Raw genomic sequence first — 21,093 nt, 5'->3', positions numbered from 1 at the left:
GGGGGGGGGGGGGTTTCTTCTTGTCAGTATTTTTTCTCTCTGACAGTAATAATATACTAGAGTATTAATATATATGTATATATATATATATATGTATATATATATATATATGTACAAAAATAATACATGCGTTGCTTAACATTATCGCCCAATCTTACATGAGTGATTTTGTTGCCCATGGTCTTGTTGCTAAGGTTGACGGTCTTGTCTGCTCATGCCTTCATGGCCTTCTTGTCCACGGAACATTCATATTACTAACACCACATTCCCAATATCTACTTACCCTATCCCTACCCCTACCCCCCACTTACTTCCAGAATGCATATAGAACTAGAGTCAGACAAAGACAAAGACAGGGCCATATCAATGTCATTGCCGCGTCTCCTTCTTCTCTTCTTCTGTTGTCTCGTCCTCTTACGAGTATCATATCTCCCCCCACCGGATCTATTCCCTGACCAAGGGAAACATTGACAAGGATGTCCATGAAGCACCTTGTGTGCCGTGATAAGCCCATGTCTACTACTGTGCAACTGTATATCACGCCATGTGTGTGACCATTGCGGGGGCGCAGGTATTCAGGTCGAGAGTGCATTGCATAGTTTCCATGTTTTCCCCAACAATAGGACTGAATGCATGGTTTGTATCATGGGACACATGAATCACGCAGCGCAGGTCCCCTGTCTATGCCTTTCTCTGCCTGAGCATCTATCCTGTCCCTTCCATCCTCCTATTGGGAGACTATGAATAGAACATGCGGAAGCAGGGCAGAAGCAATCTAGGGGGCCGATATATATCATATATATGTTACTCCTCATCACTATCGAGGCAGAGGGTAACGACTCATACATATATGCTGGCGACTAGTGCCTTTACTACTATATCGCTTCCATCTTACCACCACCACCACCTGCGTAGATAACCTTGTCACTCAATCTCACTGCTCACCACCCTTAGGTGGACTCGCCATCCAACACCTTGCCGTTGACCTCCTCGTCCGCTGACTTTTCCACTGACTTTCCCACTGACTTGTCCTCTCTATTGGCCTCTTCCGACGCAATCCTGTAGAGTTCATTGACATTGAACCTCTTGAACGACTCCCACTCATCACCCTCGACGACTGATACTCCGCAAAACATCTGAACGTGTCAGTTGAGACAGTGAGAGAGAGAGATAGAGAAAGGGGGCGAGAAAGGAGAAAGATGTACCTGATAAATCTCCACAATGATAACCTTGTCCGGCTTTCCCAGATTAACCTTGTGTTCAGGCTTCACCAGCCCAGCAATCTTTTTGATTATGTCACCCGACTTGAAAGTCGAGTGATTACGGGCTGTAGGACGAATGGCGTACTTTTGGCCAAGTTAGCAAACGCAGGATACTTGCTTGGTACTATGAGAAGATTCAAGAGAATAAAGGGGGGCAGCTTGAAGAAGAGACCGAAAAAAAAAGGAGTCGAGTCAAGTTGAGCCAAGTCAAATCAAGTCGAGTCAAGATACCGAAACATACCGTATAAGCTTCGCCATCATGACGAGTCTTGGCCGCAGCGGTAGAATCAGCATCGGAAGCGGCGTCGTCGCCCTCCACCAGCCCAAGGTGATCACCAATGACCGCCCTGGCAACCTTGAGGATGCCGTTCTCCGATGCCTTGTCCATCTTCTCCACCGGCGTCAACCGGTTGATGTACCTCGTCTTCCGCTTGAGAATGTCCCTGCAGGCCCCGGCGTCGCGACAGATCTCCCTGACGAGGTGCTTCGGGTCGACGGGCGCCATGGTCTTGACGAAGAGGAGGCACTCGACGTCCGCGGGGATGATTGTGAATATCTTGCGCGTCTTGGGCTTCTCCTTCTCCCTCTTCATCTCGTCCATCTCTCTGGCGATGGAGGCCTCGATGTCGCCTCCTCCTCCACCTTCTCCACCTTCATCTTCATCGACAGCAGCATCGTCATCACCGCTTGTCCTCTTTATACCGTAGAGTTTCTCTCCATACTATTGTGCCATTTTTTTTCTTTGTCAGCATCATTGCTAACACAAACCTACCTCTGGTGTGTATCCCGGAGGAAGAAAGAAGAGAAAAGGGGGTTAAAAAAAGGGGGGGAAAACTTTACCTCCTCACACAATTCATTCAATTCTCGAATAGCCTTGCCCTTCATACCCCTCGCAAACGTAACCCACATCCCCTGATCCCCAATCTCGAGAGTCTTCCCCATCGCTGTCCTCTCACCTAACTTGGCTTGCTGGTGTGGAGTTCTCCATTTACCACCACCGCCACCCTATACATTTTTTTTTCGGGATCGTCAGAGAGTTCAGCACACTGGTCACTGGTTCTCGTCTCGCCTACTCGCCTCGCTTCGTCTTGTCTTGGGACTTGCCTTCGTACAAAGCCAACCTCTTCAATTGTGTGTATGAGACGTTGCAAACCAATCGCGTCCGTGAATGAACATCGTCTGCAAAAAAAAAAAGAAGAGAAAAGAAAAGAAAAGAAAAACATACCTTGCTCCTCTTGGGTCCTGATCCTCTGTCACCGCCGGGTCCCTGCTTGCGTTTGACGTCTCCCATCGTTTTTTTTTCTTCTTTTTCTTTCTATCCAATCTAGGTGTACCAGAACTTTTGTCGCCGATCTGAAAAGCACAAGGACAGATGTGGTTTGTAAATGGTGCTGGTTGACTCGATCGATGGAATGAGTGTAGAGATTAAAACAAAGAGCCAGTTGAAAGCAAGTGAAAGCGGGAGAAAAAGCTGGTTCTCGCTCGACCTTGGACCTTGGAAGGCTACATTTAGATCTTTTAAGTGGGGCATATCATCATCCACCCTCATATACCCGCTCAGTGGCTACATGCGAGTATTGTGCACAGGTAATCCTCCAGTAGAAACAATCATTAACGGTCTTGTTTAAAAGATGAGGAAGAAGAAGGAGAAGGAGAAGACAATAAATCGAGTGTGTTATATCAAGGTGCGTCATCAAGCTCATGAATTCCTTTGAAAAGTGGTGTTTTACCAATCCCAAACGCCATTCATTAAATACTCTTCGTCAAAACATACATGAACATGTCCCATCACATCAAACTGTCCCCCTATTAGATCCTCCTCTAACCTCTAAAGATGGTCCTCGTAAAAAAACTTTCTAACAACATCTACTGGTGCTCCTTGGAGGCCTTGGCAGCTTCGGTGGCCTGCGTCGTCATCAGGAGAGCACGCGGGGCGTCCTTCTTGGGGACGTGAAGCTCGACCAGCTGGAGCTTGTCGGCAGCGTTAAAGGTCGGGTCGGTCAGGAGCTGGTCAAGCTCGTCCTTTGTCTTGATCGAGTACTTCCTAGCCTTGTCGGCGCCGCCAAAGGCATCGACCAGAGCCTGGTGGTCCCATGCGCCAATGTCGTTGTATTCGGCGTCCATGCCGTGGATGAAGCGCTCAATCGTGTAACCCTCGTTGCAGAGGACGAATCTATCGAGAGTAGGGAAGCGTCAGTATATTACAGGTCTATCTCCGTGCATGGATCCGCGCGTGTGTATACTCACAGGATGGGCTTCAGGTCGCGGCGGATCATGGTGCTGACTTCCTGAGCCGTAAGCTGGAAGGAACCGTCACCGACAAAGAGGATGGTCCTCCTGTCGGCGCCGAGATCCTTGACAGCCAGAGCGGCACCCTGGCAGGCACCGACGGACCAACCAATGCTGCCCCAGAGGACCTGGGTGAGGCAGGTGACTCCCGGGGGGAACTTGGTGTCCCAGATACCGAAACTCGAAGTACCAGTCTCGGTGACGACGACGTCGTTCTCCCGGAGGAATTCGCCGACGCGGGGCCACAGCCAGGCCTGGGTGATGACGTCGGAGCTGTCACGGTACTTGCTGGCCTCGTTGGAGGGCACGGGGCTGGGGTTGATGGTGAGCTCGGACGGGTTGATCTGGCTGGCGAGCTTGCGGAGGACGCCCTTCATCCTCACGCCGGGGTAGGACGAGTACCTGACCTCGCAGTAGTCGCTGTGGAAGTCGATGGTCTGGAGCTGCGTGGTGCGGTAGGAGAAGCCGGTGGTGTTGAAGTCGCTCTTGAGGGCGCCGATGCTCAGGATGAGATCAGAAGCCTCGACGGCCTCCTGAACTTCGGGAAGGGAGCCGTTTCCGGCATAGACACCACCGTAGCTGGGGTGGGTCTCGTTGATGGCGCCCTTGCCCATGGGGGTGACGAAGACGGGCAGCTGCGTCTTCTCGATGATGGCGTGGACCTCGTCGAGGACGTTGTGGCGGATGGCGCAGGCATCGATCAGCATGATGGGTTTCTTGGCGGCGCGGAGGTACTTGAGGACGACGTCGACGACGTACTCCTCCTTGGCGGGGTCGTTCTCGGGAGGTGTCAGGTCGAGCGGGGTGTCGAGCCTGGCACCCTCGACCTTGGCCTGGACCATGTCGGCAGGGAGCATGATGTAGACGGGGCGGGACTTGACGAGACACTCGCGCAGAGCATGATCAACCTGGTTGGCAATATACGAGGGGTCCTCGAGCTTGGCCACGTCGACCGAGATCTGGGCATTCATGTTGGCAAAGACGTTGAAGTCGCCGTTGCCTAAGGTGTGGTGCAGGAGGCGACCGTTCCGCTGCGACTCAGTCGAGGGGCAGCCGACGATGTGGACGACGGGAATCATCTCGGAGTAGGCGCCGGCCATTCCGTTGATGGCCGAGAGCTCACCGACACCAAAGGTGGTGATGATGGCGGCAATCTTGTTGACACGGGCGTATCCATCGGCAGCGTAAGCTGTGGTGTGCGTGTTGTGTCAGTCATTGACTCAAATCCCACGACATGGCTCAATCCAAAGACGGATTGCGAATATACGGTTCAACTCACCAGCATTGAGCTCGTTGACGCTGCCAACCCAGTTCAGACCACATCCTTGGAGGTAGTCAAGAGCGGCGAGGTTGTAGTCACCGGGAAGACCGTGAACGGAACGGACGCCCACCTCGTAGAGACGTCGGTAGAGATACTCGACGGCGTTGACGGGCTTTTTAAGGCCCTCGAGACGAATATCGGCCATGATGTGATGGGTGAAGAAGAAAAAGAGTTGTTCTTGTCCTTTACTGTAAAGTACTTGAGGGGAAGGGTGAGAAGGTTGAGAGAGAAGTTGTTGTCGTTTGTGTGTTGTGATGTCACAGAGGAAACGAGAGAGAAGGAGCAGAGGGGGGGGAGATGATGAGGGGTCAAGAGCTTTTTTATATCTCGGTCACAGCAACAAAAACCAAAGCGATAAAGAAAAAAAAGATTCAGAGGTTCTTATTTTTTATTTTATTTTTTATTTTGGGTTTCATTAAAAAAAATTGGGGAAAGATTGTATGGCACTTTGATGCGTGCGTGGGGTCCGAAACTGCCGATTCCTGGCGTGACACTTACATGTGTACGAGTACAGACATCATCAATATGAGAGACATACTATGCAATATTCCAGCCAGAGCTTGCTTCTGCTACTCCACCAAGATGGAGCCCACGAACAAGAGCCCCGAACAAGGACTTGCCTACGACCGGACTGGACCGGACGGACCCTTTGACAACTCACAAGAGACCCAGGAGACTTTTGATGTCGGTGGCCGCCAGATCTATTGGGCCGAAAGCGTCCGATCATGTCACGCCAGTTTCCGCGGCCATTGCGGCGCTACTATGAAGCAGTCTATTTTGATATCCGTACTTACTAATATATGGAGTATACGAGCATGAACATATCCTTACTAGAGTACTAGTACATTTACGGCGGCACAACTACCCGTACATGCCCACCGCCCTCGCCCGATTCACGAGATGGGACGAGAACTAGGAAAGTAGAATCGGACCTATTCATTTATGCGAACTGGGGGTCGGCACAGAATCTCGCCCCCCCAGCGGCGTTTGGCAATGTCGGAAAGGAGGGAAAGAGAGAGAGAGAGAGAGAATGGTACGGGAGTCATACAGAGGGGTAACTGCTTCCTTCTACTAGAGTACTAACTCGATTGCGGCGCGACCTGCGGGCAAACCTGCACTGCTGCAGCCAACGGGATCCAAAGTCTGGAACCCTTGGGCCTTTGGGCACGAGTTGATACTTCTACGAGTACTCCGTACTTCTACGAGTAGTAATAGTATCAAGTATTACCACTGCAGCCTACATGTCTGCGCCCTAGTGCGTCTGCAGGAATTGTCGCCCGTTCCGACCTGCAGCGCAAGCTCCAGATCCCATTGACAGCGGCTACGCCGGCAACCGGCGAGAGACGGATTTAGCCATCGGAAGAGGCAGACGGTACCATGATGATGTGTCAGAGAGGAGACTTCCCCCCATCTTTCCTTGCGTTCCTTCTTTAGAGTCTATTATTATTACATCGTAGTTGTTGGGAGGGTGTGTCGCGCTCCTTAATCCCGTCTAATAATCATACATTCGCCACCTTAATGTACATTGTACAGTACAGATCGCCCTCCGGGTTGACATCCCATCTCCGTCATAGATCCCCAACACTACTCTCTCTATACGAGTAGTGAGTGATTCTTGTGAGAGAGAGAGAGAGAGAGAGAGAGAGAGAGAGAGAGAGAAAAGAGTAACAGCACACACACAGAGAGGGAAGACCACCAACATCGATCAATCACACCTCCCATCCGCCGGCCCCGTCTTCCACCTCTCCAACCACTTGGAGCAATCGAACATGGGCTTCCCCAACTTGACATTAACATCATTGTGCGCGCGACAGAGCCACATGCCAAAGTCGTCCCTGCTCTTCGCCTGAGGTGGCTCCCTGGAGATGTAGCCCTTGAAGTCCTCGGCGCACACCCAGCATGGGTACAGCCGCGAGAAGAGGTGCACGAAGCTGACCAGGTCGGACTGCTGGGCAGGCGAGGGCGTCTTGGGGTACGACGCCGCGATGGAGTGCAGCAGGGTCCACGAGCTCCGTCCCAATTCCTCGACGTCGGGGGGGCATTCGGACCATGACGACTGGGCCGTCGTCGTAGCTGTCGTGGCCGACGTAGCTGCTGTCGCGGGAGGAGGAGCTTGCTGACCCTTGGCCTGTCGCGCCTGGGCTGCGAATGCTGAAAATGCGGATTTCGAAGTACAGCTCCGGCACCTGGACATGTCGCGAAGTCAGTCCCAAGCGTCAGCCAAATCCTTCCACTTCCCTCTTAAATCCCGGAACTCACGGCTTCCCGTCCTTGTCCAGGACCACCCCGTTGGGCAATCTCGTCATGCCACCTCCTATGGGGACACCGACGGGGGCAGGGGTGTCGGCTTCTCGTTCATTTGAATCCGTAGCCATGTTTGCAATATTCGATAAGAAGATGGAGAAAGATATTAAGATTCAGGCAATGTATATCAACAAAAGGAAAAAAAGAAAGAAAAGAAAGAAAAAATAATAATAAAGTCCCGAGTTGTAGACGGAGTGAAGAAATATCAATTTGTCAGCTCATCGCGGCTCTGCACGTAGAAGCCTCCCTCCCCGACCCCCCCCGACCAGTAAAAAAAGAAAACTTATCGATAAGGTCCGGTCAGCCATCGACCATGGCTCATCACATCACAACTCCACGTGGGGGAGGAAACCAAAAGATCAAGCAAATCGCAAGCTTCTTGGCACTTTTTTATTATCTCCTTCCTTTGCTGTTTTTTTCTTCTTCTATTTCTCATTCTTTATTTCCGATTTTTCTTTGTTCTTTGCTTTTTGTCTTATGGTATTATATAATATCTGGCTCTTATTCCATCTTTATTTCTACATCTTCGATTCTAGCCTCTACGAGCAAAATCTACGCCCACGATGCCAGACTCAGAGGAAAAAGTTCCCATCCTCCTCCTCAAGACCGAGTCCCACCCCGCCGACGCCTATGCCGATCTCTTCACGAGCGCAGGCTACATCCCTCTCTTCGTCCCCGTTCTGCAGCACCAGTTCAACCCCTCCGGTCTTGACAAGCTTCGGCGCATCCTCCGTCAAGGAGGCATATCACGCGACTACCACCCCTCAACCTCCTTCTCCTCCTCAGAATCATACGGCGGTCTCATATTCACATCCCAGCGCTCAGTCGAGGCTTTTGCCAAGGTCGTCGGCGAGGAGTCGCGACAAGACAAAGATGGAGGGACGATGGAGAAGCTAGCCCGCGTCCCCGTATATTCTGTCGGACCGGCGACCACACGCGCTTTGCGGGCCATAGACCCGCCCCTGCAGGTCTTTGGCGAGCACACCGGCAACGGCCAGGCCCTGGCGGATTACATGCTCGAGCACTACCATGGCTGGTACCCCCGTGATGGAGGGGGGGCAGATGATGAGGGGCAAGCAGAAGGAGGAGGGGTAGGCGTGAGAAGAAAAAAGATAGAAAAAGTGCCGGCCCTGCTGTTCCCCGTCGGCGAGCAGCGCAGGGACGTGATACCCCGCACTCTGATGGAGGAGACCACTCCGGACAGGCGGATACGCGTGGATGAGACGGTCGTGTATGGAACGGGGGTGATGGAGTCGTTCCCCGGAGACTTTGGCGACATCCTGCGCTCCACGGCTATCGCTCCGAGACGGTGGGTTGTCGTCTTTTCCCCCACCGGTTGCGACAGTATGCTTCGCGGGCTGGGGCTGTTGGATGATGGCGAAGATGCCAAGACGGGCACGGCGAGTGCGGCGACTCACCCGACCACGTATATTGTCACCATCGGACCTACGACGCAGGCTCATCTGCAGGCCTTGGGCTTCGAACCGCATGCTGTTGCTGGGAAGCCTTCGCCCGAGGGTGTCCTGGAGGCTATAAGAGAGTACGAGAAGACGTTGGCATAGCGCCTGCTCCTCTCTGCTTTGCTTTACAACGATTTGCATATTGTATATTGCATATACGATTCATGATATATGTTTCACTTCAAAACAAAGTAAGAAGAGGGAGGGGAAAGAAATCCCCCGGGTATCAACTATCAAAGCTGTTCATCTAATCTTGTTCTCTATCCCATCGAGGACAAAAAACAGGTGGTAATGTGGGGGAAAAAAAGACACTTGTATGTATGAACGGCGTAAAAGATAGATAGAGAAAGAGATAAGAGAAGAAGGGGGAAAAGAGAAGAGAGGGGCAAAAAGAAGAGCTCACGTGCCCATGACCCAAAGCTCAACCCCGATGATGTCAAACTTCTCCCCCTCATCACTAAGCGGCTCATTACCAAACGTCTCGCAGCGGGAAGAATGGCCGAGGCCGAGCGAGTCGTCCAGCCAGAGGCCGTAGTGTCCACCGCCGGACCCGACGCTCAGGAAGCCCGTCTCGCAGTTGATGTAGAAGTCGTTGAGGCCGCTGTAGGGGAAAGCCTTGAATCGGATGGTCTCGCTGGGGGAGGGGGAGTGTCGTTGCTGCTGATGGCCAGAGGCGGTAGGAGAAGAGGGGGGGTTCGTGGAGGATGTGGGCGGTCTGAGCATCGTGTTCCGCTGGAGGTTGTCCGTGTCAGCCGAGGGCGGTGGAGGCAGGGACGCCAGCGTGGATGCCCGCCACAGGAAGCACTCTCCGCTTCCGAAGAAGGCCGGCGAAGGGTGTGGGTATTCGGTTAGATAGGCGCCAAATGTCTTAACAGTTTTGGTATGTATGTGTGTGTGTGTGTATCAGTAAACAGTGTCTTCGGACGAGACGAGAGCTAATAAAGATGAAAGGAAGGGAAAGAAGAAGGGGAAAGGGGAGGAGGAGGAATAAAATAAACATACGGCTCCCTCTTGGTCCCTAACAACAAGGACGAACCCGACCCTGGACCCCTCGTACGCCTTGCACTTCTGATACAGCGTGGCCAGACTGGCTCCATCCTGCTCGAGACTGTAGATGAGGTGCCAGTCCTCGACGATGCGCAGCCTCTCGGGGATCATGGAGCGAATCTCTTCCGCGACCGCATGGCTGAGCAGCCGTGCCGAGTCGTCTGTATCGTCCCTGTACCCGTATAGCACGATGGGTTCCAGCGGTGGGGGGCGGAACGGGCTGGCCGTCCTCTTGACGGGGTTGAAGACGTCGTTTATCCCATCTTTTCCCTGCCTGGTCTGCTGCTGCTTGGTCTGTCCCTCCTCCTCCTGCTGCTGCTGCTGCCGCTGCTGCTGCTGTTGTTGTAGTCCGAATTGTCCGTCTTCGCTGGAGAATCGCCGTATCAGTCCCCACATGTTGAATAGATACGACGAGCTGCCTCTCTGGTCCGGTCCTGCGTTGCTGCTGCCGTTGGTATTGGTATTGGCGTAGTATGTCGGTGTTTGTCGTCCCGATGATGGTGCCGAGCTGCTGGGCGTGTAACTTTGGCTCATTGTCTGCTGCTCTTTCCTCTCTGGTCTTCCCAGAGCCAGGGGGAGGAGGGGCGGCAAAGTGGAGAGGGTGGGGAGGGGGGAGAAGGGAGGGGAGTGTGGGGATGTCTTTCGTAGTCTGCAGGACGTGGAAAGGGAGAGGAGGGGGTAGGGTAGGTTTGACGGGTAATATATGTGATAGATGGGCAAGATTGGGAAGACGTTTATGGGGGAGTGCTCGATGTTGATGTGTTGATGAGACAGGGCTGACGTCGTCGCTGCCACGAGTTCGGAGATACTAGTGGTAGCACTGCAGTAGTAATCAATATTAGTGGGCGGCATGTATCTGTAGGTATCATTAGTGTGCTGGGCTCTAGCAGTAAAGCAGAGAAGTAATACTATTATTATTACTCGTACGGGAAGTGAGACGTAATAAACATCGATACCCGCTCTCTCCCTATCTGATTCGCATGAGATGGTCCAAGTGTTTACGAGATCATTACATATTATACTACCCCGTCAACTCATTCAAAGCATCATTTACATAACAGTCAACGAAGACGGACTAATCAACTGACAGAAATGCTCGAGTCCGTTCCGTTGCGTTACGTTATCATGCTTCTCTTCGAGCTTCCCCTCATTCGGTTGGGATATCTTTTGCAGGAGGGAATCCCACGTAACGTCGTCTTGGCGCTTGATTTTGTAGATGTACTCTTCATGTATCAGTCTATAGCTTATAATAATACCGTGGTCTCTGCTAGTAGTATCATCTCAATGCATCATGTGAAGAGGAATCATGCCTCTTGGTGTCTAATCGGGGAATCTGGCATTCATTATACACACGCAACAGGCCATGTCTTGTTATAAAACTCGTTCGACACAAGAAAAGATAGGAAGAAAAAAGGAAATATGCGTGCGTTGCTCATGGCTAAATCTTGCAAATTAAGAAAAAACATGCCTTTCTCTCTACTACCATATTTCTTGTCCCCCCTCCCTTCTCTTCTTGTCCAATCATCGCATCACTTCCTGGTAGATGAGCTGCTTGAGCTGCTCTTTGCTCAGGCTATCCTTGTGCTTGTCAAAGTCGAAGAATTCCTCGGGAATGGGAGGGGCCGTGGGCTCATCATCGGGGTCGTGGTAGGGCTCGAGGTAAGGGTGCTTGAGGGCCTCGTCGACCGTGATGCGCTTGACGGGGTTGAAGGCCAGGAGCTTCTCCAGGAGATCGAGGGCCAGATCCGACGTCTTGGGGAACAGGGTGCGGAAGGGCACCTTCTTCTTGAAGGGTAGAGAGCGGATGTACTCACGGGCACGACGCGACTTGATGCCGTAATAGTCCTCCATGGTCGGGGTACCGAGAACGTCGAGGATTAGGGTCAACTGGTGGTGGTCTGTTTTTGCGTCGGGTCAGCGAACAGACTCAGGGGGCAGCGAACAGAGGTCGGGAAGCAGAGACCAGAGGGGAGAAGGAAGAGCAGTGAGAGGAGAAGAGGGGAGAGATCAACGTACAGTCCTTTCCGGGGAACAGGGGCTTCCCGCTGAGCATCTCGGCAAGGATACAACCGACGGACCAGACGTCAATGGCCTTTGTGTACTCCTTGAAAGTCAACATGATCTCGGGGGCACGGTACCATCGGGTGGCGACGTATTCCGTCATGAAGCCCGAGTTATCCTCTTGGGAAGCGGCGGATCGGGCGAGGCCAAAGTCGCAGACTTTGAGGTCGCAGTTTGCGTTGAGGAGGAGGTTGGAGGGCTTGAGGTCACGGTGGAGGACGTTTGCCGAGTGCATGGCCTTGATGGCTCGGAGGGTCTGGTAGATGAAGTACTGACAGTGGTCGTCGGAGAGGTCCTGGGTGCGGATGACGCGGTGCATGTCTGTCTCCATGAGTTCCTGGTCAAGGTTAGCATGTCTGGGTTTCCATAAGCGAAGCAGTGAAGACTGTTCCTAGACTCTTCCGAGTAGAGTCATTCCAAGAGACCTGACATATCTAAGAGGTTCGTCCGAGCAGAGGGGGAAGAGTATGTACCTGAATCAGATAGACTTCGTTAAACGAGTCATATGACCTAGGACGCTGGATGTCGAGGATAGAAATAATGTTTTCGTGGTTAAAGTAGCGTAGGAGCTTCATCTCTCGAAGGGTACGTAGGCAAAACATGGAGTGATCAAAGGGGGTAATCTTCTTGATGGCGACTTTTTGACCGGAAGGCTTGTGAATGGCGGAGCTGTTGTTTTGTTTCGTCGTGTCAGATGCCTATTCTTCGGTTCTTTCACTTCGATAGGTGAATCCAACTCACCAGACTACTCCGTAGGCACCCTCGCCGACAACGTCCTGAATATCATATTGTTCACTGACGTTGAAGGAGATTTTGCGAGAATTGGCAGCGTTGGGGGGGTTTGAACGCGACATGGCGAGGATTGTAGGAGGAGGAGGAGGAGGAGGAGAAGAAGAAGGAGAACGATCTGTACAGGGTCAGAGCTCAGTTTCCAAACGTCGGACAGCTACACGATTTTTTTTCCTCGGTCAGTATCTGTTTGAACAATATACAGAACACACACACGCGCGCGCGCGCGCGACTAGGCTCGGGGCGTGAGGAGTGGAGGGAAAGCAATCGAGAAAGCTTCAAGGCGGGGTAGCTCAAAGCTCGGATCAAAAGAGAGCCAGGAATGTGGAAGACGCAAGAGAGAACAAGAGAGAACGGGAAGACACATACCTTGTGACAGGAGCTGTAGAATGGGAGAAAGAGAAGAAGGAGCGAGACAGTGAAGAAGGATCGAGTTGATATGCCGCAAGAGGCGGGAAAAATAAAGAAGGAGTTGCTAAGATGAAGGAAAGAGGAGATATTGGAAATGCCGGAGGAGGAGGAGTGAGGGGCGTAGTGGCAGGGATGATGTTCGGTGTGCTGTAGTAGTGACCTGTAACGCGTCCGTGATGGCCCGTAGCTGGTGGTGATATAGTGGGGTGAATGGCCTGAAGCAGCGCTATATCCTTTTCCGCTCGTGATGCTTCCCGGGCCTATGGTAGGTACGAGCACAGGTATTGCTCCGTAGTGTCGTCGATAGTTGGGGGGCCAGATAATGATGACTTATCCGTCCGTGTCTGTAGTAATAGTAGTCAATGACTCGGTTCAATCCTTCTATTCATTCTCACCAAGGGAAAAACTTTCTCTTTAAACCATCCACCTCTCATCCTCTCACCCTCGTACAACTCAACCACCGTCAAACCCGAAACCGCCTCCCCGCCTTCAGTCCTGCCTTCATCTCGGCGTCTCAGCCTCGCAGGGGGGGGAGAGGGGGAGCATCGCTCATGTGCCATGGCCCATCACCCCATGGCCCATGGCCCATGTGCCATCACTTACGGGCCGCCCAACTCTGGCCCCTCTCCTCCTCATGTACGGTCAGTACGGAAACGTCGTCGTACATGTACACCTACTACTTACAAGCTACTGCGTTACTTAGTCCCAGCAATACTGCTAGACCAAACCCCGCTCAACTCGTCTCGCCTTCGTCTCATCACCTTCGAAACAAGCACCGTCAGTCCCATCCAACGCGAAGCAGTCTTTTTCTTCTTCTCTTCTTTTTCGATCCTATCCTTTCTCTCTCTCCGTCACTCACACTCCCCTTCTAAATTCTTCCTCCCCTTCCCCTTCTCCTTTCTCCTTCATCTCTCTATCTCTCTCTCTATCGCTTTCATCCCCTTTCCGCTCGTCGTCAAAAAACATCATACAGACTTCCCTCGTCCAGACAACCAAGACAACCCCTGCCCATCTCGGCGCCTACATCCCACCTCGCACCATCCCCCCATTGGCTCGTCATCCCGCTCCTCTCGTCCTATCACGCTGCTCAGGCTCGCACTTGCTCATCCCGTAAAGCAGCTCTGCTCTGCTTCTCCTCTTTCCTCGACATTTGGGGGAAACGTTTCTCCCTGTACGCTTGTACGTATGTACGTACTTACTATTAAATGCTCACTTGTCTTGGGCTGAATGCCTCCGGCGGCCCTTGTCAAGAGGGGCTATCCTCAATCCGCTCGTAATTGTCATTATATCATTATAGCCTACTCACTTAAAAGGTCCTAATGTCAAAAAAAAAATAAGAATTATAATTCATTTTTAGCATCGCGAGTGCCAGGCTATCCCCCTACTTTTTTTCTCATCTTCTTTCTTTTGATTCATTTGCTTGCAGAGCTCCCAAGGCATCATGTGATTGAATTTTTTTTTTTAAATAATTTCTTTTTGCCCCCTTCCATCTTTATATAATCTACTGCACAACCTATGCAACATACAAACGTCAGTAAGAGTCAATGGGCATGGCAAGAAGAAGAAGAAGAAGAAGAAGAAACCGTGGAGACAAGGGAGAAAGAACAAAAGAAAAGAGCAAAAGGATAAGATGGAATTTCATACCTTCTCCCTCAATGTACTGAGCCACTGCGCCGCGCTGACGCTCTGATCCGTCCTGTCCTCTACGAGCAGCGTCTGCGCCCAGATCCTGAGACTCGGCTCCCCATCTTCGAGGACGATGTATAGGTGCGGCACCGTGATGCTCCCCACCCCGAGGGCCAGGTGGTCCCTGCTCTTCTGGACGACGGCCCTGACGCGCTCGTTGAAGTCGCCCTCCAGCTCGGGCACGCGGCCCTTGCCGACGGGCAGCTGCGACTTGTCCGGCACGCCAAAGACGTCGTTGAGCAGCTGCGGCACCGCGTCCCGCCCGACCCAGAGAAACTGCGTCTGCCCATCGTCGATCAGGTACAGGCCGTACGGCGCCAGGCGCTCCGACGACAGGTTCACCGGCGGCGGGAGCACGATGTGGCCCGTCTCCGGGTCCGGCAGCCCCGCACTGTCCGGCATGTCGTGAAGCGAGTACAGGCGCGGGTAGATGTAGCGTATCAGCAGCGGCGGCGGAAGCGTCGACAGCAGGCACAGCGCTGCCGACCGGATGTCCGACGGGATCTGCGCCGACTTGCGCAGCCCGACGTTCTTGGTCAGAGAGAGGAACAGCAACGGCAGCCCGCGCAGGTTGGCCGGGAACTGGAGCCCGCCGCCGCCCATGCTGCCGCCCGCCAGCTCCTTCTTGAAGACCTGCAGGAGCTCCGTGGCCTTGGACTGCACGGCGTCGCGCGCCGCATCCAGCCCGCTGCCCAGCGCGCGCTCCACGGCCTTGTGGCTGAAGTAGGTCGTGATGGCCACCTGGTCGGCCGACGAGTACAGGTCCGACAGGTTAGACGTGGTCGGCAGGGCCAGCGTCATGACGCGGATGCGCCGCTCGCCGTTGCAAGTCGTGTGCAGCACCGCCGCCTGCAGGCAGACGACGGGCTTGGTCATGTTCTCGTCGATGGCCACCTCGACCACGTAGCACTGGTCGCGCGGGAAGGACGGGAAGGCGCACAGGTCCGAGCTGCGGTTGAAGAAGTTGCCGTAGAAGGTGTTCATCCGCAGCCCAGTCGCCCCGCGCACCCTGAGCACCGCCTCGAGCCCGACCTCGGACGAGAGGAAGTCGCTGAATTCGGAGGCGAACTTGAGCGCATCTTCGGGCCGGGACGCGTGCCACCCCGGGTAGAACCATGTCTGGCCCGCCGTGTACCGCGGCAGGTTGCTCAGCGACGCCACGTCCTGGTACTGCTGCGAGAAGAGGAACATGTCGATGGACACCTGGTTCTTGGAGCACTCGACCGCGAAGCTCTTGTAGAAGCTGTTGGCCGTCTGCAGCAGCGGGCCTTCCTTGGCCGTGCCCAGCAGCTTCTTGTCCTCGCGCACCTCGAGCTTGCCGACGCCGATGTTGGGCAGCGACGCCGTCAGCACGACGATCTTGCCGCCCAGGCCGGAAATGAGCTTGTGTCCGGCCCGCAGCGCCGACCCCATGCACGATTGACTGCTCTGGCTGTTCTGAAACATGGCCGGCAGCTTCTCCAGGAACCTCTCGGCGCTCTGCCGACTCTCGGACAGGTTGATCAGCAGGTCGTGGGGCACGGGCAGGAAGGGCTCGTCGAGGTCGCTGACGACCAGCTGGCTCGTCTCGGCGTTCTCGTCCTCGTCCTTGGGGATGGAGAAGTAATGCAGGCTCGAGTCGACGCCGAGGAAGCCGAGGCGCGTGCGCCTGTCGGCGTTTGGTATCCTGCTCAGGCTGTCAAGGATGGTGCGGGCGGCCGTGGCCAGCAGGCCGGACGACACGGCGTTGATGCTGACGTCGAACAGGAACAGGTAGACGAGGGGCTGCGGCGGGCGCACCATGTACTCCTGAGGTGCGACGAACTCGACGATGGCGTGGTTGAGCTCGGCGCGCTGCCAGCGGTCGGCCTGCTGCTGCGTCGCCGCGTCCCAGTCGAAGGCCTGGGGCACGTCATTGCTCAGGTTGCACATGTTGCACCTCCAGCGGTGGCCGTGGTCGAGGAAGGTCACGTAGGGGTTGATGTAGGTGCGGCACCGGCGGCAGCGCGAGATGACCTGGTCCTGGATGACGGGGATGTCGTCTTCATCGTCGTGGAGCGACCCGTAGGGCTGCAGCACCAGAGCAAAGGGAAGCTTGGACTTTTTGAGCTGCGAGTGCGACGTAGGCACGGCGTTGATTGTCGACCGGAAATAGCGAGGCGAGGCGTTGGCCTTGGGCGAAGGCGTGACGCTGGACTATACACGGGCACGCGGACAGGCACACATGGTTAGCGGACTCTGCACCATCTCTTCCCGCTGCACTCTTTCCCTCTCTCTCTGCTTCTCTTGTGGGGCTGTACTCTGGACTTACGTTGGGCGGCAGGGTGATGGGAGGAGGGGGGAGGTCGAGCTCGGCGGCGTTGAAAGGCTGGCTGACGAGATCGGTAGGGTAGAGTTGATTCATGACCGCGCGAGGGGCAGCCTGGGCCTGGGCGGGGACGGCCTGAGGCTGAGCGGTGCCGAGGTTCATGCCGCCCATGCCCTGGGTGATTCCGCCGACACCGGGAGCGACGCCGGGGTACACCTGGTCGGGGGGAGGGTAGGTGCCGTAGGGGGCGGCGACCGGCTGGCCGACCTGGGGGACCTGTCCGGGAGGCTGGTAACCGGCGGCGGCGACGGGGTCGGGCTGCTGCTGCTGCTGAGGGTAGGCTCCGTAGGCGGGGACCTGCTGCTGGGACATGCCGAACTGGGGGGTCACAGCGGAGGGGGGGACGGCAGCGGGAGTGCCGGCTGCATTGGCGCCCGAGGCCACGTCGAAGGCGCCGGCGGCGTACCCTCTCTTCTTCTTCTTGGCGTGGGCGGCGGCGCCGGTGGCCATGGGGTCGGGCGTCCCCTGCGTCTCGGGGGCCTGATCGCCGCCATAGGCCGGATACTGGCCGTATCCTTCCGGGGGAGGAGGAGCCGACATTGTGGCGATGTGGTGGTGAGGGATATGCGCCGACGATGTAGATGGGGTTGTTGTTGTTGGTTGTTGGTTTCGTTTCCTCCCCAAGGGGAAATCTAGAGATATTATATTACCAACTGGTAATAGGGTAGTAACGGCACAACCTCTTCCGTTCGCCTCTCCTCGATTCCAACGAGGATGCGCCCGAGAGAAGAAGAAGAGAAAACACGAGATGGAAAAAGGAAAAAAAGAAAAAAAGAGATGACACGATAGAGACCAAGTCTAGGACGAGAGGGGGGGGGTGGGAGCCGAGAAAGGGAAGGAGGAGGAGGTTCAATCAAAGGTGGGAGAGAAAGCTCTCTTGTCGAATTCAAAGCTACGGTGCACTCTTTTGGTTGTGGTCTGGTTGTGTACGTCTGGCCTCTTCGTCACCGCTCTGGGCTCTGGGCGAACGGCTTTTGGGGGGGGGGGGGAAGGAGGGGAGCGAGGGCGATACATGTGATTGTCAGTGATTTTGGTGGAGGGCACGTGTATCTCGCTATCAGTGGGGCTGGCAGTATTCGCCTACTTGTACTCGTAGGAGGGCGGGGGCTTCATTGTTCACCAGCTAGCAATCCGTACATGCACTCGTAGTGATAGAGTAATAATAAAGAATAGTGCTCAAATAGACTGTATGACTGAACTGTACCCGTACCCGTACAGGTATTATCAGTTAGGCTACGGGGCTCGGGCTAATACGGGACTCCATCGTACTGTTGCTGGGTGCTAGTACATACTAAATGCATACTAAATACATACCGCCTGTACTCCGTAGTCCCCTCCTGATCGCTGAGTGTTGTTTGGTGCTACTGTACAGATTATTACCTGTCCGCCACGGCCACTGTATGTATCGATGCCTACATTATTATGGAGTTGTACAAGCCACTAATACTGTACCGATGGTCATGACACTACTACTGTCTCCCCCCCCCCCCCCCCCAATACACCCACCCATACACCCAGTAGTTGCAACCTGTGCCTGTAGATGCCTTCTACTACTATCTGTGCTGCTTCCTCTACAGGCGTATTCCAAGAATGACGAGACATGACTCACGGTGTCCACGACATCTCTACTGTACAATCAAGACAACGACAAAAAGGTTGAATGGTATGAGTTATAGAAGGGGGCGGGGGCGGGGAGGGCAGCTGCCACCAGCTGTCAACCATGAAACCCCCCCCCCACGGTATCCTCCCTGCCAATTGCTGCGCACCATTAGCACAGGCTTAACATAGGATGAATCATGGAAAGACTGTAGATTATGGGATTGAATACAGATAAACCGGCCTCACAGCGTATTGGAAACATTCAGAGTGCAGAGGGACTGAGAGAAAAAAGAAAGAAACTCGTTCCATAAACTTCTAAACCCCAAAACAAGATCGGAAGAAGAGGAGAAATAAGCCCTCCGACAGATTCTGCAAAGACTGACGGCTCACCACCACTCGACGGCGCACGATGGCACCTCTGACAATTGCCGACATCATCGTGGATACCTGCTCGTACCACCGACGCGACTTTGACATGGCCCTCATACGATCGCCACCGCACGAGACGAGCCCGGTCCAGCCCTCGCTCTACACGGCCTTTGACAACCCGCCAGCTTCGGACATGGGCCTTCTCGGCCGCCTCCCCCTAGAGCTCTTCTGGGTGGTACTGGGACAGGTCGACGTGCAGTCGCACTTTCGCCTCCGGCACGTCAACAGGCAGGCGCGGGCTGCGGTGACGGCCATGTCCGAGTACCGGTGCGTGGCCCAGCACGGACACGAGGGGCTGCGCGGGGCGTTCCGCACGGGGGTGGCGTCCGTGCTGGGCATGACGGACCTGTACGCGGCGCTGGTGCGCGAGCGCTGCCATCTGTGCGGCCTGTTCGGCGGGTTCCTGTACATACCGTCGGCCGCGCGCTGCTGCTTCGTGTGCATAGAGCGACACCCCGACCTGCGCGTCATGGCCACGTCCAGCTTTGCCAGGGCCGTGGCCCTGACGACCGGCCAGCTCGTCCGGGAGCTGGGACCCTGCGGGGGTCTGCGCACCGTTCCCGGAACGTACGACCTGGCTGCGCTGCCGTCCCGTCGGCCCAGGGCGCTCCTGCCCGTCAACCCCGCCATCAGATGCCTAGTGTCGCGCCGTCTCATGGACCGCAGCGAGATCGCACCCCTCCTGAAGCGCACTGAGATCGCCAACCAGCGCTTCATGGTGTCCACGGCCTTTCCCTGGTACGATCCCGTCACGGGCCGGCCAGAGAGCGGCGTGAGCTGCAAGGCCTGCGTCGGCCGCATACAGGCGAGGGAGGATGACAGGTACCACCACCGTCGCGTCTTCACCAGGGCCGGTTTCCTCGAGCACTTTGAACGCTGCCGGGATGCCCAGTGTCTGTGGAATCAGACGTGCCGGTTGCGCTGAGGCCTGCTCTGCCGCGTCCGGAGGGTATGGTCCGGTGGCATTCTGTGTGTTGTCAGTGCGGCGCTCCAGGGATGCATCTCAGAGTCTGTCTGCCGATGATGGGAGGCTCCTTCTTCTAGGCGGCGCGCAATGCGAGGGCCAAGTCAAGTCGTCTGTCTCCGTGATCTGATTAGAATTTTTGATGACTATCGTGTGTGTGTCGATGACCAGACATTGTGAAGGGAAAGCTGACGGAAAAGACTTGGTCTGACGAAGGGTTAACATGTATAAGAGGGGGAAGGGGGTACTATTATTAACACGGATAAAGGCAATCTGTAATCTGTACAGGTAGCGATAATAAGTAAATAATGCATGTACAACATATCATGTACGAGTGAGTAGTATTACGAGGTTGAGGTACGACCGTGCTGATCACGTGCACGCCCCATACTCGAATGGTAGCGTCGCTCTAATGCATAACACCCTGAAATGGCATGAACCCCTTTTGCTGTAGGATCACACGTGATAGAACAGCCGCGAATCCCTCATCACCTGTCACAACCCAGCAAGGAGATCTGATTATGGAAAAAAAATTGAAAAAAAATCCTTACCTCCGAAAAGTGACCTTGGTACCTGTACGAGTACAGAGTACCCGTAGATACCAGGGTATCACCCTACCCATACATGTAGCATCTACCCGTACATATATTACAGATTATCATATTACCATAGGCCCATAGGCTACTAACAATATGTCTGCCGCATCCAGCAGCCTCTTGAGCTCCGGCTGTGTTGAGCCCTTCCCAAGGCGGGGCTACCAGATGCGGAAACTGGGGCGCATCTACTCTGCTCAGCAGCTCAGCTCAAGTCACCTCGGTGCGACCGAAAGGGGGAGAGGAGGGGAGGGCCTCCAAGTTTTGGTGCTTGTGTGTTTCTGAACCATTACTATTAGTACCTGTACTTAAACTTGTAGTGATATTACCTACCACCTTTCATCCCACTCACTCTCCTCCTCCTCCTCTTCCATCTTTCCCAATCCCATCACCCTCTTCCCAATCACCCAGCACTGACCACCAGCCCACCAAGTCTTCATCATGGCTTCCACAATCGTGTAGGCATATCCTCTCTATCCTATACAGTCTCCCACGGTGCATGTCATATGTCATATACTAACGTTACCCCCC

General features: G+C 54.4%; 9 protein-coding genes across 9 annotated transcripts in view; 3 read left to right on the top strand and 6 right to left on the bottom strand.

Moving 5' to 3' along the window:
* Positions 1–950: 950 nt before the first annotated feature.
* GMORB2_1964 (tRNA acetyltransferase TAN1) lies at positions 951–2,553 on the bottom strand (the record flags this gene model as incomplete). Its single annotated transcript, XM_035463944.1, has 5 exons — positions 951–1,136; positions 1,206–1,346; positions 1,504–1,983; positions 2,103–2,267; positions 2,488–2,553. The coding sequence occupies 5 exons, from the start codon at positions 2,551–2,553 to the stop codon at positions 951–953; spliced, it is 1,038 nt and encodes a 345-aa protein (XP_035320208.1).
* A 575-nt stretch (positions 2,554–3,128) lies between these two features.
* Positions 3,129–5,017, bottom strand: GMORB2_1963 (pyruvate decarboxylase; the record flags this gene model as incomplete). The annotated part of the gene is made up of 3 exons (XM_035463943.1): positions 3,129–3,435; positions 3,510–4,740; positions 4,831–5,017. 3 exons carry the CDS (start codon positions 5,015–5,017, stop codon positions 3,129–3,131), a joined length of 1,725 nt encoding a protein of 574 aa, XP_035320207.1.
* A 1,560-nt stretch (positions 5,018–6,577) lies between these two features.
* On the bottom strand, positions 6,578–7,247 carry GMORB2_1962 (mitochondrial FAD-linked sulfhydryl oxidase; the record flags this gene model as incomplete). Its single annotated transcript, XM_035463942.1, has 2 exons — positions 6,578–7,058; positions 7,132–7,247. 2 exons carry the CDS (start codon positions 7,245–7,247, stop codon positions 6,578–6,580), a joined length of 597 nt encoding a protein of 198 aa, XP_035320206.1.
* Positions 7,248–7,739: 492 nt separating this feature from the next.
* On the top strand, positions 7,740–8,738 carry GMORB2_1961 (uroporphyrinogen-III synthase; the record flags this gene model as incomplete). The annotated part of the gene is made up of 1 exon (XM_035463941.1): positions 7,740–8,738. One exon carries the CDS (start codon positions 7,740–7,742, stop codon positions 8,736–8,738), a length of 999 nt encoding a protein of 332 aa, XP_035320205.1.
* Positions 8,739–9,035: 297 nt separating this feature from the next.
* On the bottom strand, positions 9,036–10,079 carry GMORB2_1960 (uncharacterized protein; the record flags this gene model as incomplete). Its single annotated transcript, XM_035463940.1, has 2 exons — positions 9,036–9,503; positions 9,639–10,079. 2 exons carry the CDS (start codon positions 10,077–10,079, stop codon positions 9,036–9,038), a joined length of 909 nt encoding a protein of 302 aa, XP_035320204.1.
* Positions 10,080–11,204: 1,125 nt separating this feature from the next.
* Positions 11,205–12,598, bottom strand: GMORB2_1959 (mitogen-activated protein kinase 1/3; the record flags this gene model as incomplete). The annotated part of the gene is made up of 4 exons (XM_035463939.1): positions 11,205–11,581; positions 11,700–12,081; positions 12,218–12,413; positions 12,486–12,598. The coding sequence occupies 4 exons, from the start codon at positions 12,596–12,598 to the stop codon at positions 11,205–11,207; spliced, it is 1,068 nt and encodes a 355-aa protein (XP_035320203.1).
* Positions 12,599–14,582: 1,984 nt separating this feature from the next.
* GMORB2_1958 (protein transport protein SEC24) lies at positions 14,583–17,517 on the bottom strand (the record flags this gene model as incomplete). The annotated part of the gene is made up of 2 exons (XM_035463938.1): positions 14,583–16,805; positions 16,921–17,517. The coding sequence occupies 2 exons, from the start codon at positions 17,515–17,517 to the stop codon at positions 14,583–14,585; spliced, it is 2,820 nt and encodes a 939-aa protein (XP_035320202.1).
* Positions 17,518–18,985: 1,468 nt separating this feature from the next.
* Positions 18,986–19,930, top strand: GMORB2_1957 (uncharacterized protein; the record flags this gene model as incomplete). The annotated part of the gene is made up of 1 exon (XM_035463937.1): positions 18,986–19,930. One exon carries the CDS (start codon positions 18,986–18,988, stop codon positions 19,928–19,930), a length of 945 nt encoding a protein of 314 aa, XP_035320201.1.
* A 1,073-nt stretch (positions 19,931–21,003) lies between these two features.
* The window catches only part of GMORB2_1956 (uncharacterized protein), a gene marked incomplete at both ends in the record, with an annotated part of 399 nt that continues 309 nt past the window's right edge, over positions 21,004–21,093 (top strand). The window contains one exon of the mRNA XM_035463936.1: positions 21,004–21,020. Coding sequence (XP_035320200.1) covers positions 21,004–21,020 — 17 coding nt within the window. The remainder of the gene's footprint in view (positions 21,021–21,093) is intronic.

This window comes from Geosmithia morbida (assembly GCF_012550715.1).
Source record: "Geosmithia morbida isolate 1262 chromosome Unknown scaffold_11, whole genome shotgun sequence".
NCBI lineage: Eukaryota > Fungi > Ascomycota > Sordariomycetes > Hypocreales > Bionectriaceae > Geosmithia > Geosmithia morbida.
The sequence above is the reverse complement of the archived record's forward strand: the minus strand, read 5'-3'. Positions and strand labels throughout refer to the sequence as shown.